The sequence below is a fragment of the Jaculus jaculus genome, chromosome 5 (genome assembly GCF_020740685.1).
Source record: "Jaculus jaculus isolate mJacJac1 chromosome 5, mJacJac1.mat.Y.cur, whole genome shotgun sequence".
In the NCBI taxonomy this organism is placed as follows: Eukaryota; Metazoa; Chordata; class Mammalia; order Rodentia; family Dipodidae; genus Jaculus; species Jaculus jaculus.
The window spans coordinates 136,925,576-136,944,214 of NC_059106.1; the positions used below are offsets into that span (position 1 = coordinate 136,925,576).

The window sequence follows — 18,639 nt, forward strand, 5'->3', positions numbered from 1 at the left end:
TTGAAAAACCAAAAAAAAAAAAAGAGGGCTGGAGAGATGGCTCAGCAGTTAAAGCACTTGCTTGCAAAGCCTAATGACCCAGGTTTGATTCCCTAGTACCCATGTAAAGTCAGATGCACAAAGGGGTATATGCATCTGGAGTTCATTCATTTGCAGTGGCTGGAGGCCCTGGTGCACCCATTCTCTGTCTCTCTATTTCTATTTACAAATAAATAAAAATATTTTTTAAAAGAAAGAAAAGAAAAACACAAATAAAGAAATAAATAGCAAGTGAATGAATGATCATGAGTACATTCTGCTGAAAAATGCATTAGTAAATCCAACCCTTTATCTAAACACATCCTCTACATTCAGTTCTACTTTCTCACTGTCACTAATCCCATCAGTACTTATCAAGCACTCACTACACAAAGGAGCCGCCCTAGACGCGCCACAGCAGTAGTTTGTACTTCGGAGCTTTCAGGTCAGCGGGGAAGGAAAGCACTGCGTAAGTGATTTTAACAGTGTTAAATGGTATAGAAGGAAAGAACTCCAGGTGTCTATAGCAGGAAGCATTAAACTGGTTCAGGAGGCCAGGGAAGGCAAGGCTAACAAGGCAGAAGGGAGCATCGGGCTTTCCTGGCAGAGGTGTCAACACAAGTGAATACACTCAGACCAGACACTGTTGGCAAACTCCTGCACAGTCTAGGCTCGAGAAAGAGGCAGTTTACACTGGGGAAGCAACCAATGATGGAGGAGTCAAAAGTAGCAAGTCAAGAGATTTGGAGGTGAAGTCAGCAGGACATGGTGACGGGGCACACTTGAGGGAAAGGTGACTGAAACCAGACAGACAACGGTACGCTTGCATCGCTGAGCAAGACTACTATCAAGCAAGATTACATGGGCACACGCTTACCTTATGACTTCAATTCATCACCTGACCCCCAAATCCTTATAAAGCCCTGCATACTTCTCCAAAACATTCTAATCTCTTTGTGCACTAATTTATTACCAACTTTTAATTCTCACCATCACACAGTTCAGTGCTTAAACTGTTCTCCCTAGTAGTAACAAACTCACTTTGAAACATTATAAGCTATGTAAAAGAATTCTTTTATATTTCCTTCCTTTGCTGCTTATGCCCAAAGCATTGAGAATATGGTAGCTGCTCAATGATATTTGCTCCTAACAAAATAATATACAGACATGTGTGTAAATAACAAGTAACATTAATATAGACATTCACAATCATACGTTCATACATACAGATAAATCATTATTTGTCAGCCAAAGGAGATGGAACTAAGAAATAAACTATGAGCCAGGCATGGTGGCACATGCCATTAATCTCAGCACTTGGGAAGCAGAGATAGGAGGATCACCATGAGTTCAAGGCCATCCTAAGATTACATAGTAAATTCCAGGTCAACCTGAGCTAGAATGAAAACCTACCTTGAAAAAACAAAACAAAACAAAACAAAAAGAAATAAACTATGGTGGCTTCTGGGGATCATTAAAGTCGTAAGTACAAGTAGGGGTCTCTCTCTCCAAAATTTATGATAGATTAAGATAGATTCTCTGACACAACAAAGTACCAGTGAACCAGGAAAAATAGTATTTATGGCATGAGGCTTTATAGCAGCCCTACTATCATTCTAAGGACTTACCAACAGAAAATGAACAACATCTCCTCGGCAGAAGGCAAGCATGGGATTCACATAGTTATGTACTGCCACAAAGTGCCAGGCCAGCAATGGGACACTAGAAGGATCCATCTAAATAAAGAGACAGTGGGGAAATACATTCGTCACCATTAACAGTGGGCAAAATGAGAAATGTTGTTTAAAAATAGCATCTGACTAGTACTTTTTGATAAAACCTTTCCCAACTTCTCACAAGTTCCAGCAAAGTAGATAGACGAGGAAGTGTTATAAGGGAAGTTTCTGGATCGATAGTAATGCTCTATATCTTAATAGGGGTTTAGGTTACAAAAGGATATGCAGGGACTGGAGAGATGGCTTAGTGGTTAAGATGCTTGCCTGCAAAGTCTAGACCCGGGTTCGATTCTCCAGTACCCATGTAAGCCAGATGCACATGGTGGCACATGCATCTGGAATTCGTTTGCAGTGGCTAGGGGCCATGGTGTGCCCAATCTGTCTCTGTCTCTCTCTCTCCCTCTTCCTCTCTCAAATAAGCAAAAATTTTAAAATAGTTTTTAAAGTATATGCATTTGTTAAAGTTCAACAAATGTATACTCAAGATTTATACGTTTGTCTAAGTTTTATACTACAATAACAAAATAAATACTAAATTCTAGGTACTTGTATGCATTCTGAATACTTAAGGTAAAGGATATGAGTTTCTGCAATTTGCTCTGAAATCTATTTAAAAAACTAACTTAGACAAAAATATAAAAAATTCCTAGCATAACTTGATGAGCAGAGAGATGGAAAGATGTATAGTTATGTAATAAAAAATATAGTAAAATTATAATGGTAGAATTTACATGACAAGTGTGTAAGTATTTTACTAAAAATTCTTTCAGGAAAAATTTCTTTCAAGCTGGGGAGATGGCTCAGTGGTTAAAGGGACTTGCTTGCAAAGCCTGCCCGCCCAGGTTCAATTCCCTAGTACGCATGGAAAGCCAAATGAATGAAGTAGTGCACATTGCATGTATCTGGAGTTCATTGGTAGCAGTAAGAGGCCACAGCATGCCCATTTCTCTCTCTCTCCCCCCCCCCACAAGTAAATAAAATTATTTTTTACAAAAGTTCTTTCAATTTCTCTGAAATTTTTCCTAATAAAGTATTGGAGGAAAAAAAACCCAGTAAAACACACAAAAAGGTGCAAACATATAACCATCATGATAAAAACTTGATTGGTCAATAAAGCTAACCTAGGACATGTTACTGGTAATCTCAGCAGCTCTACCACCACGAGGGCAGACTTGCCTCTCCTGGTGCCACAGATGTACACATTCCAACAAAACACAAGGCATCTCCCGCAGAACACAGGCTGCTACTTTCTGAGCTGGCCAGAGTTCTGTATCACTGCTCTCCATGTTATTCTATCAATATTCCCCCTCATATGTACACTGAAAGATCAAAACTCTCTAGCAGGGAAGAGAAGGGAAAATGGGGTACGAATAATATACTTGTCCTCCAGTATCTGTGGGGGACTCATTCTAGGCCAACCCTTAGATACCAAAATCTGTGATATTCATGTTCCTGATATATAAGGCCAAAATATTTGTGTATAACCTATGTATATTCTTCCATGCTCTTTAGGTCCTCTCTAGATTACTTAAAGTAAGAAACATATTCTAAATGTTATAGAAATCTAAATGTTACATTAGGGAATGACAAAGAAACATGTACAGTATGTATAAATTTTTTTCCTGAATATTCTGAGGTGTAGTTGGCTTAATCCATGGATGTGAAACCCACAGGTACATAGGGCCATCTATACCTTCTGGGAAGTATTCAAGTAACAGAGTAATACCAGAGGTAAAAGCCGTAGGCAGCATATACAGTAGTGGTGTATGTTGCACAGTACACTAGGATGTACTCAATCTGTAGCTCAGACCTCAGATAGCCAAAACAATTCTGAGCAAAAAGAATACTGATGGAGGTTTCACTATTTCAAGTTATACCACAGAACCACAGGAATTAAAACAGCATGGCACTGGCACAAAACACACACACATGTAGCCGGGTGTGGTGACACACACCTTTAGTCACAGCACTGAGGAGGCAGAGGTAGAAGGATTGCCATGAAGCTCAAAGTCACCCTGAGACTACATAGTGAATTCCACATCAGCCTGGGCTACAGTGAAACTCTACCTTGAAAAACCAAAAAATTAAAAAATTATGTTACAGATGGGAAGGAGGAGTTCATGAGATACCACTCCCCCTAGAATAGCTACTGGCGGTCAACAGTTGCTGGAGGAGGGGAAGTTGTGCTCTTCAGTGGTGTATATTGTTTACTCTCCAACATTGCATTAAATAACTGCCTACCCATGTGCATACAGGAAATTCTAATTTAACTATGTGAATCACAAAAAGGGGGGGCATGAAAGGAGGGAAAAGATTAATTGGAAAGAAGGGGTTGACTAGGAGTGAGAGGCAGATAATAAAAGGTAAGATAGGCTAGAGAGATGGCTTAGTGTAAAGGTGCTCAACTACAAAGCCTAAGGACTCATGTTTGACTCTCCAGGTCCCACGTAAGCAGATACAAGGGGGCACACAGGTCTGGAGTTTGATTTCAGTGGCTGGAGGCCCTGATGCACCAGTAAGTAAGTAAGAGGAAGGAAGGAAGGAAGGAAGGAAGGAAGGAAGGAAGGAAGGAAGGAAGGAAGGAAGGAAGGAAGGAAGGAAGGAAGGAAGGAAGGAAGGAAAGGAGGGAAGGAAGGAAGGAAAGGAGGGAAGGAAAGGAGGGAAGGAAAGGAAGGAAGTAAAGGGAGGGAGGGAGGGAAGAAGGAAAGAGAAGAGAGAAGGAAAGAGAAAAAGAGAGAAAGAGAGAAAAGGATGGTAATATACATGTATGAAAATGTCAAGTAGAAAATTTTTTGAGATAGGGTCTTGCTCTAGCCCATGGCTAGAATTCACTATGTAGTCTCAGACTGGCCTTGGACCCACACTGATCCTCCTACCTCTGCCTCCAGAGTGCTGGGATTAAAGGCATGTACCATTGTGCCCTGCTAGAAGAAAATTTTTTAAAACTGATCAAGGAAAAAAAAAAATACCCAGTCAACAAATGGACCATGTAACTGAACAGAGTGTTCTCAAAAGAAGAAACTGGAATCACTAATACATATTTTTTTTAAAAAAATACACAACATGCTTAGTTTCTAGACTAAAAATACTTTGAGATCTCATCTCACTTCAATGAGAATATCCCTCATCAAGGAAACAAAGGACAACAGATACTTGGGAGGGTGTGGGGAAAGACCATTTACTTACTGCTGGTGAAAGTGTAGGGTATCACTGTGTAAAAAGAAGTTAAAATTGTGGGGAGTGGAGCACACCTTTAATCCCAGCACTCAGGAGACAGAGGAAGGAGGACTGCAGAGAGTTTGAGGCCACCATGAGACTACATAGTGAATTCCAGGTCAGCTAGAGCTAGAGTAAGAGCCTACCTCAAAAAAACAAAAAAGAAAAAAAAGTTAAAAATAGAACAACCATATGAGCCAGCTGTAGCACCCCTGGGAATATATCCTACAACAAAGATAGGTGCACAGCCATGTTCAGTGGCTCTCTATTCATAATAGCTACTAAATGGAATTAGCCTAGATACCCATTACCTGATGAATAGCTAAAACATGTGGTACATAGACATAGTGGAATTTTATTCAGCTACAAAGAAAAATGAAATTATGACATCTACAGGAATATAAATGGAGCTGAAAAAAAATGCACTCCAGTGAGATAACTCAAACCCAGAAAGCAAACACATGTTCTCTCTCCTACAGATCCTATTCATGTGTGTTTAAGCTGGAGTGAGTGTCTGCAGAGGCTAGAAAGAGATCAAGGAGAGAGGTGGGAAGAGGCTTGTGAGGAGTGAGATTAGGAACGCATGTGATGTGAAAGTAGAGGTGGGGCAGGCTGGGGAGATGGCTTAGCAGTTAAGGTGCTTGCCTGTGAAGTCCAAGGACCCAGGTTCAATTCCCCAGGACTCATGTAAACCAGACGCACAAGGTGGTGCATGTGTCTGGAATTCATTTGCGGTGGCTGGAGGCAGCCCTGGTACACCCATACTCACACTCACTATCTCTCTTTCAAATAAATAAAATATTTAAAAAGTAGAGGTGAGGAATAGTGGGCCAGGATGGGGGCAGGTGGAAGGAAAAGAGGGGGGGAATGCTATCCAAAACTAAGGATGCCAGGATAATCTGTATGAAAACCTATTACTTTGCAAGTGAATTAAAAATGCAATTTTTAGGGATGGAGAGATAGCTTAGTGGTTAAGGCATCTGACTGCAAAACCAAAGGACCCAGGTTCGAGTCCCCAGGACCCATGTTAGCCAGATGCACAAGGGGGTGCACATGTCTGGAGTTTGTTTGCAGTGGTTGGAGGCCCTGGTGTAACTATTCTCTCTCTTTCCCTTTCTCTGTCAAATAAAATATATTTTTAATGCAACCTTTAAAACAGGTTTAAGTGGAATTGGAGAAATGGCTCAGTGGCTTAAGGCACTTGTTTGCAAAGCCTAAAGGCCTAAGTTTGATTCCCCAGTACCACATAAAGTCAGATGCACAGAGTGACACATGCTTATGGAGTTCATTTGCAATGGCAGGAGGCCCCAGTATCCTCTCATTCTCTTTGCTTACAAATAAATAACTTTTAAAAGGTTGAATGAGACTTCCGGTCAAGATGGCGACCGCCTAGCTGCACTACAAACAACAAGGAAAAAAAAAGATAGATGCAGATCCTAAGGAGAGAGCTGCCCCAACATACCTCAAAAGGGGCCCAACTGAAACTAAGGACAACTGATGAAATAAGCAAGGGTGATGTTTTCCTGTGAACCGGATACCAGCACAAAGGGGAAGGAGACCGACGCAGAGAAAAATCAACTCCTACCAAATCAGAGAGCCAGAGCCTCAGAGGCCCCCAACACCTCAGCACTGAAGCAGACCAAAAATCAACCCAACATGGCTCAGGGAAATCTTGCGGAAGAGGGGCGGAAAGAATGTCAGAGTTACATGTTGGGTCATGATTTGCAGAGACATTTATCATACCAATAACTGGGGGCTAACTCCACAATGCACGACCCATTTTCATTAACAAGGACGGTCTAATGGAATGGGGTAGATCACAGATGAGCCTAAATAACGGTACCAAACTGCTTGTATTTACTGAAAAGAAAACTAATAAATTAAATTAAAAAAGGTTGAATGAAGTTACCCTATGTGCATCCCAATGCCAAGGGTTAGATACCATCCTATGAGTTGTTGGTCAGGGAGGCTACAGAGGTCCCTCAACAATACAGCTTACTGCTATTGCTCTTGGTTGCCCAACAAAACTAGATGGTAAATGTGGTTTAAATGTGAAATGTCCCCCATAGCCCATACTCAATCTCCAGCTGGTGGCAATTCGTGAAATGGAGCCTTGCTGGAGTTGTGTTAGTGGGGGTGGGCTTTGGGGTATTATGGCCCAGCTTCCCTTGCCAGAGCTACCTACTCTTGCTGTGGCAGGACGAGGTGCTCATACTCTGTTCATGCCATACTTTCTTGGCACGATTCACTGTCCCTTGAGACTATAAGCCAAAATAAACTCTTTCCTCCCATCATCTGCTTTTGGCCAGGTGTTTTGTCCCGGCAACAAGAAGGTAACTGCGGCGCAAGTCCCTGTGGCTGAAGACACCACACACATGCTTGGATTGCAGGACAGAGGAATGAAGAACAAACCGAGCTGGAAGCCTCCTCCCCGCTGGCCAGCTGTCACAGTACGGAAGAGCTACGCCAGCTTATGCGGGAGGAAAAGCATCCACAGTCTTACTCAGCTATGAACCACGTGTGCTCCACAAGCAACCACTAAGACATGCCTACCGGGGCACCAAGGTCATGATTGTCTGAAGGTAACTAACAACTTTCTGGTTAGGTTTGAGGCCCACTTTACAGAAAGGATTCATGCCTGGTACTGCAAACTTGGTCAAAAGACCATGTGTGAGGAGGTCATAGGCCCTAGAGCCTGACCTCCTACTACTATGCAAAATGGACAGGTGGTCAGACTGTCTCCTACATATTTACATTTACACATATAGATTATTGCCGGCCTCACATTCGTCATAGTTTTTTTTTTTTTTTTTTGATGTATGCTTTGCAGTGGGCAGAGGTTAATTAGGTGAAATTAGGAGAATAAGTAACTACTGTGTGCTCAGCCCTAAATAGGACATCTATATCACACCTTCCAAAGCTCAGGGGACATTGCAGGAAAGAAAGAAGAATTTAAGAGCCAGAGGATGTGGAGTGCTGTGGAGTACTGTCTTCTGGGTATGATGTGGCTGTTACCTTCATGAACTCGCAGCAGCTGTAGTTTCCTTTACAGGATGGAGCCCATCAAAATTCCACCATGCGTGGAGGAGGAGCTCACGAGACTCCACCCCTCCCAGAGGAATTCCATCATGCAGGGAGGAGGAGCTCATGAGACTCCACCCCTCCCAGAGGAGCTACTGGCAATTAAGAGTTGCTAAGAGGAAGGGCAGTAGTCATTTCTTCAGTGGCCTTGCCACTGCAAAGTTGTACAAACTCCAACAAGGAAACCCCCACTCATGGGCATGCAAGCCACCCCTAACTTAACTCACTGGGTTAAACAAGCAAACATATAAAAGTAAAAAGGGGACTAGCTGGGAAGAAGGCATTTATCAGGAGTGGAAGGGGGTAAGAGGGCAATGGAGTGAATGTGATCAAAATGCATTATTAATATACATGTATGAGATAGCCAAGAAGTAAAATCTTAAAATCTGCTGAGCTGGCCTTTTATTATTGATTTTTTTAATAAAGAAACTCTATATCTTACTTCTAGTGAGGTGGGATAAGAATATAGGAAAAGGGATGAAGAAATGGCTTAGCAGTTAAGATGTTTGCCTGTGAAGCTTGAGGACCTAGGTTTGGCTCCCCAGAACCCATGTAAGCCAGATCACTAGGTGGCACATGCATCTGGAGTTTGTTTGCAGTGGCTGGAGGGCATGGCATGTCCATTCTCCCCCCCCCCCAAATAAATAATATTTTAAAACACAAGGAAGGCCCCCCTGGCCCCTTGTTGCTGCCGCTGCTGCTGAGCGACCACACTCGCACCTCAGAAGCACTGGGCTACCTTGGGCTTCCTCTACTCGGAATTGTCCTCAGGGATGAACTTCAGGTTGTTCAACTCACGGAGATCAAACCACTTCTAAATGATAAAAATGGTACATGAAACTTCCAGGACTTTAACTGTCAGGAACATGACACAGAAGCAACTCATGTATGGTTCATGGCACCATAGGAGGCTTACTAATGGGCAACAGACCAGTTATCCTGACATATGATATTGCGCTCAACCATCACTCCTGTTTCAACACATTCAATTTCGAGGATATGCAAGAAATCACTCAATATTTTGTTGTCTGTACTGTAGATGCCCCAGGCCAAGAGGAAGGGGCACCCTCCTTCCCAACAGGGCATCAGTACCCCACAGTGGATGAGCTGGCCGTAATGCTGCCTCTGTTCTCACACACTGAAGTGTGAAAAGCGTCACTGGTACTGACGTTGGCATGGGAGCCTATGTCCTCAGCAGATTTGCACTCAGTCATCCAGGGCTTGTAGAAGGTCTTGTGCTCATTCACACTGACCCATGTGCAAAAGGATGGACTGACTGGGCAGCTTGCAAACTCTCAGGCTTGACAACCAACATGGTGGACATAATTTTGGCTCATCACTTGGGGCAGGAAGAGTTGTAGGCCAACCTGGACCTGATTCAAACCTACTAGTTGCATATTACCCAAGATCTAAACCAAGAAAACCTGAAGCTCTTCTTGAGCTCCTATAACAGATGCAGAGACCTGAAGATTAAAAGACCTTTACTAGACCAAAATGATAACAGATTAAAAACACTGAAGTGTTCTACTTTGCTGGTGGTGAGGGATAATTCACCTGCTGTTGAAGCTGTGGTTGAAGGTAATTCTCGCCTCAACCCTATAAATGTGACTTTATACTACAGGTGACATAGTGGAGGACTGTCCCAGGTGGCTCCGCCTGGGAAGCTCACTGAGGCCTTCAAGTATTTTTTGCAGGGAACGGGCTACATGCCATCCGTCAGCATGAGCCGACTCACCAAGTCATAAACCCACTTGACCTCAAGTAGCATCAGTTCTAGAGAAAGTCCTTTCAGCAGGTCTGTGACCAGCAATCAGTCAGATGGAACTCAGGAGTGCTGTGAGTCCTTCAATACCCTGGATGGACACCAGACCATGGAGGGGTCCTGCCAAGCAGACGTTCCTCCATTGTACCATGCAAGTCCCTCGTCCTTCAGATGACCACTTCACAACAGAACAGTTCATCCCCTCAACTGGCTTCTACTGCTTTTCACTCATGCATGGCCAATGAACCTCACTCTAGCAATCTGGATTTATCATCCTCTGCCCACATACCCCTTTTTGGATGCACAAAGAACCATATTCACACCATTACTGTAACATTCCAACATCTTGAGCTGATCCAATCTATGTATTTCCTCTTGCCAGCTTTTTTCTATGCTCCCCTAACTATGTAGCTGATAAGATTCTTTGATCCCCAACTCCATATGCAAGCACGCATAGTTCTGTCTGTGCACAGGTCTGTGATTTTTAGACATGCTTTCTTGTAGTGCTTCTACAAAAACAACAAAGGGACTTTTCTCTGCATTTTCAGTGGTGTTTTTAGGGGAAATGTGCAGAGCAGATATCTAGGTGGCTGAGGCCTTGACATTGGCTTCTATTTCTATTTGGGTTACAAAATTTATAGAGCGATCTCGCAGAGCAGCTCTGGGGAATGTGGAGGACTATAATTAATTTGTAGACCACTGATTGATTGTGGCTGGTAGGAGGGTCACATAGTACATAGATAGGCAGGCAGGGTGGCAACCATATCTTCTGTGTAAATGGATCCATATATACTATGTTGTAAATAAATTGGAGGGACATAGCCTGTTGGAAGCCTGTGAATGAGTTCTGTTATGCCATGGAGTTTCCTCCACAGGAGTACCCTAACTGCTCGATTGTCTTAGCCCAGGCCCAGCCTCTACTCTACAGAGCAAAACTGCTGTTCCGTAGCCTCTGTGAGACCACTTAGCGATGTGCACACATTTGCAGGAAGAGCCTCCGAGGTCCAGGACAGAGAGTGGTGCTCCAGAAGGGAGCAGCGTGAGCAATGCGGTGGTGAAGACCTAGTGAGGGACGAGGAAGAACCACGGCACAGCACCATGCTGAGCAGGCTCGCCTGCGTTTCAGCCAACTTACTGGAAGCCAAGTTACATTAAACGGAGTCCAATTTCTGGGAAAATTTCAACCTGTGAGGTCCCTTTGGTAGGAGGAAAGGGCCAATCTCAGGGCAGCCCCATCTAGCTAGAATTGTTTTCAGTACCTGTCACCCACTAATCACTGCTAAGCCATAACCTGCTACAAAGGCTGTGGCCATCCAAATGCACTTTGTCCAAATTCAAAATTCCCCATAGTTGGGGCTGGAGAGATGGCTTCATGGTTAAGGTACTTGCCTGTGTAGCCTAAGGACCCAGGTTCAGTTCCCCAGTACCCACGTAAGCCAGATGCACAAGGTTGCAGATGCACTTGGAGTTCGTTTGCAGTAACTAGAGGCCCTAGTGTGCCCACCCCACCCCCAAACAAATAAATAATTTAAAAAAAAATCCCCATAGTCTTTTAATAATTCCAATGCTGGGGCTGGAGAGATGGCTCAGCATTTAAGGCACTTGCCTACAAAGCCTGACAACCTGGGTTTGATTCCTCAGTACCCTTGTAAAGCCAAATGCTCAAAGTAGGGCACGCAACTAGAGTTTGTTTGCAATGGCTGGAAGCCCTGGCACACCCAATCTGTGTGTGTGTGTATGTCTCAATCTCTCTCTATGCTGGCAAGTAAATAAATTTTTAAAAATTCCAATGCTGTTCATGTGACTAAATGCACTCTCCTGAACACAAGCAAATTCTTAACTGTGAATTTCTGTAACACCAAAAACCAACTTACATACCTCAACTTATAATGGTACAGAGTAAACATTCTTAATTCAAAAAGAAGGAATCAGAAGATTGTAGGGAAAGAACAGAACAAAGAAATATGGAAGCCCAACAGGGCAAACTTCAAATCTAGCAGCTCTGTGTCTGATGGAATCATCCAGGCTCCAAATGGCCTGGGCAGACCATACACATATGCAGCATATGTAATCTCTCTTTGGCCAGCTCCACTCCATGCCTGTAGCTGTCCTCTAAAGATGTTCTATGATTCTGGCATCTCCAGAATCCTAGGGTCTCTTTGCAACTTGGGGTTCACCTCCATAGCTTCACATGGTAACCTCTCAGAGCCTCCTTGCATGGAATCTGACTCTGCCTGGCTTCAGGAGGTCTGTGGAGCCAACAAGATTCCATAACTGCTTGAATCATGCATCTTCCCTCCTCCAAAATCACTACCATGGGACAATGTTCCCATGGTCTGTTGTCAGCTTGGGATATAGCCTTCCTTCCTTGAACCACAGCTGCAGTGGCCTCTGCATGCCTTCCAGACTGACTTTGGTAAAATACTTCCTCCCTAAGCAGTTATGTATTTACTGGGAACCCCTTCAATTTAGACTCTCTTCCTTCTTTCCAATGGTGGTGTTCTCTTTACAATTACAGCTGTTTTCTCAGCACCAGCCTGAATGCTATCCTATCTCAAGATCTCATTCATTACAAATTAGTCCATTACTTTTTACTTCACTATCATACAAGTTCTCAGGACATGGATATAATAAAGTCAGTTTCACTAACAGTATATACAATATGAACTGCTTCTAACCCAATTCCTTGATAGAATACATGTTCCCTTCTGAAAGTTTATACGGCAGGCCTCCATTGTTACATTTCTTTCAAGATTCTAGTCTTCTAAACTCTACCAGAATGACCCACTAAGCTCTGCTTACAGCACTCTAGGACTTTTCTAGCCAGTGTTTCAAAGCTGTCCACATTCCCAATACATACTAGTTCCAAAATCCTCGAAACCATATGGTCAGTTTTATCACATCTTAGTACTTCTTAGTACTAATATTTATTATTATTATTACTTCTTAGTACTAATATTTTCTATTATTTACTTTTCTTGTTGCTATGACAAAAAATCCTGCCTTTTATAAGAAACTAGAGGAGGAAAGGTTAATTCCAGCTTACAGTTCGCGGGGCTACAGTCCACCATGTAGGACAGTCTGGTGGCTGGAACATGAGCCTGCTGGGCACTTTGCACACACAGTACAAACTGGATGGAGATGAATGCTGATACTCAGCCAGGATCTCCTTTACATTCAGTCCAGGATGCCCAGCACATAGAATGGGTGTCACCCACATTTGGGTGGTTCTTCCCAACTCAAAATAATCTAGAAAATTGCTCATGGATATGCTCAGAGATTTGTCCCCACGATGATTCTAAATCCTACCAAGTTAACAACAGAGATTAACCATCACAGCAACCCTTTAAGATGAAACTTGGCAGGGTGTAGGGAAGGAAGCTGGAGAGATGGCTCAGCAGTTAAAGCACTTGCCTGAGAAGTCTAAAGACCCAGGTTCAATTCCTCACCATGTAAGTCAGATGTACAAATGGCACATGCATGTGAAGTTCCTTTGCTGTGGCTGGAGGCCCTGGTGCACCCATTTTATCTATATATCTGCTTATCCTCTCTTTCTCTCAATTAACTAATAAAATATTTAAAAAGAGTTAATAAAAAAGATATAACTTGAGAGCAACCAAAACAGGATATATGGTTAATGTTAAGACACTGAATTTGAAAGTCACCCTTGAGAAGTCCATACCTATACTTAGACACCTTCCCAACTATCCCCTTTCTCTTTTCATATTTCTTTGTTTTAACCCACTGAGTTTGATTATAGCGGCTTGCATACCCATGAATGAGGATTATTGATGGGGAGTTGTACACTTTGCAGTGGCAATACCACTGAAGAACATAATTGCCCCTCCCCCAGCAACCATTAATTGCCAATAGCTCTTCTGAGAGATGTGGAGTCTCCTGAGCTCCTTGTTCTTGCATGATGGAATCTTTATAGGCTCAATCATATGAGGGAAACCACAGCTGTTATGAGTTCATGAAGACAACAGACATATTATGCCCAGAAGGCAGCATTCCTCAGCATACTTCCCCATCCTCTGGCTCTTACATTCTTCCTGCCTCCTTTTCTGCAAGGTTCCCTGAGCCTCGGAAGGTGTGATATAGATGTCCTATTTAGAACTGAACATACAAAAAGGAATTGGCTTAAATGTGAGATTTTCTGTTTTATTAAAAAAGTTTTGTCTCCTGTGGATTTTGTCAAGCTTCTGACTATGTAAGAAATGTTATCAGTTTAAGTTAAAGTTTTCTTAAATGGCAACTTCATAAACAAATATTTTAAAAGTGATTTAAGTATCTGTGACTAGAAACATGTCTATGTTTCTGAACTTTATGCAAGTTTGCAGTTAAAGGCATGTGGATTTATTACATGCAAAGTGACCAGTAAGTGTTGTTTTATATATGGGCATATAAAATGTCCAGTGAAATTCTTTGGACATTGCTAATTTTTTGTGTGTGGGGGGGGTTTGAGGTAGGGTCTCCCTTTAGGCCAAGCTGACCTGGAATTCACTATTTAGTCTTAGGCGGACCTCGAACTCAGAGATCCTCCTCCCCTATCTCTGCTTCCTGAGTGCTGGGATTAAAGGCATATGCCACCATGCCCGACTTAAAATATTTTTATTTATGAACAGAGAGAGAAAGCAAAAGAGAAAGAAAGAGAGAAATGGGTGTGCCAGGGCCTCTTGCCACTGCAAAAGAACTCTTGATACAGGCTTCATTTTACGGATCTGGCTTTACACAGGTCCTGGGGGAACTGAACTCAGGCTGGCAGGCTTGGTAAGCAAGCACCTTAACAGCTGTGGTAGTTTAAATGCATAGTCCCATAGACACAAGTGTCTTTTTAGATTAGTTTACAGCTCTAGCCCCTGGCAGGCAGATTCCTGCTACAGGAGCTATGTCCCTGGGGCGGATCTGAACTCCAGCCCAGAGGCATGCAGCAAGGTTTGCAGCTCTGGGTGAGTTTTGTGTGCACTGGTGTTGATGCTTTTTGGTGTTTGCTGGCTGCTGGTGGTTTCTCTTTCTGCTGGGTTCATGAAGGGGAACCAGCTTCTTCCGTCATTGATGGAACTTCCCCTTGAAATCCCTTCCTCCCATAAAAATGTTTGGTTGGGGCTGGAGAGATGGCTTAGCAGTTAACCGCTTGCCTGTGAAGCCTAAGGACCCCGGTTTGAGGCTCGGTTCCCCAGGTCCCACGTTAGCCAGATGCACAAGGGGGCGCACGCGTCTGGAGTTCGTTTGCAGAGGCTGGCAGCCCTGGAGTGCCCATTCTCTCTCTCTCCCTCTATCTGTCTTTCTCTCTGTGTCTGTCGCTCTCAAATAAACAAACAACAACAACAAAAAAAAAATGTTTGGTTGGATGTACATCCCAGCATTGTGGAACTATCTGCTACAGATGTTTGGTATTAGAAGAGCGGGTATTACTGCGTGATGAATCTGAGCATATAGATCTTGGTCTTTTTTGGAACTTACATACTGGAGGAATGTGTGTGGACTTGGTGCATGTGACTGCAGAAGCCTCACAGTATGGTAAGTCAAATTTCTGGGGCTATTTTGGTGAGAGTTTGAAGATACTAAGTACAGAGAGAATTGTGCTGGCATGTGAACTTTCAAAGGGGAAGAAAAGACTGCAGAGGACTTTGTTGGAACTGGGCTACTGGCATAAGGCCTGGCTGTGTTCTGTTGCCCATACCCAGAGAGTTTGATCAAGGTTGAATTTGAAAGTAATGGACTAGCGTGCTTGGCTAAAGATAGAGCTCTGAAAGATGTTTGATTTATGGTTGGAAAAATTCAAGCAAGTTTAAAATTACTGCCACAGAGACAGGTTTGAGGTCACTGAAGCTGCTATTATCAAGCAGATTACCACTATTAAGGTGCTAACATTGAAAAATGCAACCAGAGGTGATGTCCATCCAGGAAAGGCTGAATGAATAGGAATGCAAACTCTTTTGAAACAAAATCACTGAAAAGAAGAATTCTAAAAGGTAACTTTGCTCTTTGAGGTCATGAATTATTTCGTCCCTGGATCAACAAAATGGCTGTGAGGTTGCACACCTGGTATTGATTTTGAAAACATGAAAACTGTAAGAAAGTGGGTCATGAAGCACACAGCATTCCAGGCGTGTGAAACAGGGCGGTTCCCCAGCGTGGCCAGTTAGGACTTTGACCGAAGTTAAAAAGGAGCATCTGCAGAGATGCAGCATGGGAAACAGGATATTCCTGTTTTGAAAGCCAAAAAGGCCAGTATATGGAGCAAAAGATGGACCATGGTTTGCAGAAGAGACCTAGAAATGTTCTGGGTATACCAGGACTGTGCAAGGCTACCTTGGAATGCTGTTGGCTCAGGATAGAAGTTTTCCACTGGCCACTCAGCCCAGCTGGATAAATGGAAATTGGAAATTCCGGAGACTGACGTCACTGGTTATGGAAGTCAGACTTTAGCTGAAGATGTTTGATGTTTACTTAATTGCTATTGACTTTTGCATTGGTTTAGTCTCTCCTTGTTACGTGTTTCTGCAGTAGAAATGTTTGCTCTGTGTCATTATGTGTTGGAAGTACACAAGTTGTTTTGATTTTATAGAACTTACAGTTAAGGGACAATCTTAAAAATTGGTAAAGACTACGGGGGCCTTTAAAGTTGGACTGAATGCAATTTTACACTGTCGGATGGTTACAAGCCTGTGGAGGCCAGGGGTGGAATGAGGTAGTTTGGATGTATGGCCCCACAGACTCAGGTGTTTTATTAAAATTGAGTTTGAAACTTCAGCCCCTAACAGGCAGATTTCTGCTACAAGAGGCGTGTCCCTGGGGCGATGTGAACTCCAGTCCAGAGGTATGCAGCGAGGTGGCTTGTGTGTGTGCTGGTGTTGCTGGTTTCTAGAGCTTCCTTGCTGGCTGGCGGTGGTTTCTCTCTCTACTTGGGTTTATGAATGGGAGCCTGCTTCTTCTGCCATTGATGGAACTTCCCTAGGATCTGTACACTTGAAATCCCTTCCTCCCATAAAACTGTATTTGGCACAGATAGCCCCGTGGTTAAAGTGCTTGCCTGCAAAGCCTAACAGCCTGGGTTCAATTGTCCAGATGGATGCACCAAGTAGCACATCTATCTAGAGTTTGTCTGCAGTGGCTAGAGGCCCTGGAGTGCCCATTCTCTTTCTTTCTCTCTTCTCTCTCTCTCTCTCTCTCTCTCTCTGTCTGTTACTCTCTGCTTGCAAATAAATAAGAATAACTTTTTTTTTTAAAGTGTTTTGTTGGATGTTCATTCCAGAATCAGGTCTACTACAACCACTGAACTATTTCCCCAGTCTACATTGCTATGTTTTATTCAATAGCACTCAGATGGAGAAAAAAATATATATCTGCAACTTGGAATTTGAAACCGTTGTTTATCTATTTGCCCTAAATATTTTGTTGTTATATAAACAATATGCACTTGTACACCAGGATGAGTCTGTTATAATGATTAGCACTGTACCTTAAGTTTCTAAGATGCTCAAAGTTTTTATTTTTGGTCACTGTTATTTTTTATAGCCCTATTTTCTTTTAAGGCAAAGATTCTAAAATCTATTTCAGCAGTAGAAGCTGAGGTGATATATAAAGGACTTTTGTGGAGCTCCTCTGTATAGTGATGCTAATTACTGCTGGCTCTTTCATATGTGTAAGTATTAAATAAGCCTCCAAGGATAGAAAGCTTAAGAAAGCACTTTCACAAACTAGAATCGTTAATGATCTTAACCGGCTCCAGGTTTGTGTTCAGGTGTTCCTAATTTTATCATAGCTTGTCTCTCTCTTTAAGGCAGAGATAACTAGACGTATTGTTATACTATGTACTCCAAGAAGTGCTTCCTAATAATTAAAAGGCACTAGACATTGGTCGCCTAAGGAGTACATAAATAAATAAGTACTTGATTTTTGGGCTAGTTTTCTTTAAATATTTGCACCTAAAGGTTATGTTTTTGTAAAGCTTTATAACTATGTCTGTTCACATTCCATAGAAGTATTTGATCTTGACTGTTGTAGTTTTGTAGCTGCTGTCTATTAATATTCTACAGAAGTACAACTTTTGACCAAAAATTAAAAAAAAAAAAAAACTGGCAATATTTTTGACATGCTAGGACATCACCCACAGGATAGACAGAATGAACTCCAGGTATGCCTGACCTAAGAGCCATTCCTTCTATCATTCTCAGTTGCTTAAAATAACCATGAAGGGTTCTAATGGCCTTCATTCCTTGATATTTGTCACTTACTCCCCTCCCCAATGTGGCACCAGACCAGCCAACTGTGACAGGTAACATTGTGCTGATAAGGAACAGCCACAATCAAACTAGCAGATGGTAAATCAGCAATGTCTTCAGAGAATACCTTTCAGAGACAAGAGGAGAGGTTTCCACAATTAAAATAAAATCACTAGGGCTGGAGGGATGGCTTAGCTGTTAAGGCATTTGCCTGCAAAGCCAAAGGACCTAGGTTCGATTCCCCAGGACCCACATTAGCCAGATGCACAAGGTGGCACATGTGTCTGGAGTTCGTTTGCAGTGGCTGGAGGCCCTGGTGCACCCACTCTGTCTCTCTCCCTCCCTTTCTCTCTTTCAAATAAATAAAAATAAAATATTTAAAAAATAAATAAAATAAAATCCCTGGACGTGATAGCCCTTGCCTGCAACTCCTCTTTGAAGCAGGTGAGTTTAATGCCAGCCTAAACTTCATAGTAAGATGTTCTCTCAAAGCCAACAACAAAAACAGAGTCACTTGTGCCAGCCCCTCCAAAAATAACTAATGCCAAGGTTACAGAGAAATGATTTGGATGCATGGTTACCCAACACTAATTCAATG

At 42.6% G+C, this 18,639-nt stretch overlaps 1 protein-coding gene and 1 pseudogene across 2 annotated transcripts in view; one reads left to right on the forward strand and one right to left on the reverse strand.

Annotated features, from left to right (window-relative positions):
* Vps8 (VPS8 subunit of CORVET complex) overlaps positions 1 to 18,639 on the reverse strand; it is a 252,603-nt gene that overhangs the window by 171,176 nt on the left and 62,788 nt on the right. For both annotated transcript variants that reach the window (XM_004654317.2, XM_004654316.2), the window contains one exon: positions 1,647 to 1,754. In XM_004654317.2, coding sequence (XP_004654374.1) covers positions 1,647 to 1,754 — 108 coding nt within the window. The remainder of the gene's footprint in view (positions 1 to 1,646; positions 1,755 to 18,639) is intronic.
* LOC105943792 lies at positions 8,970 to 9,796 on the forward strand (annotated as a pseudogene).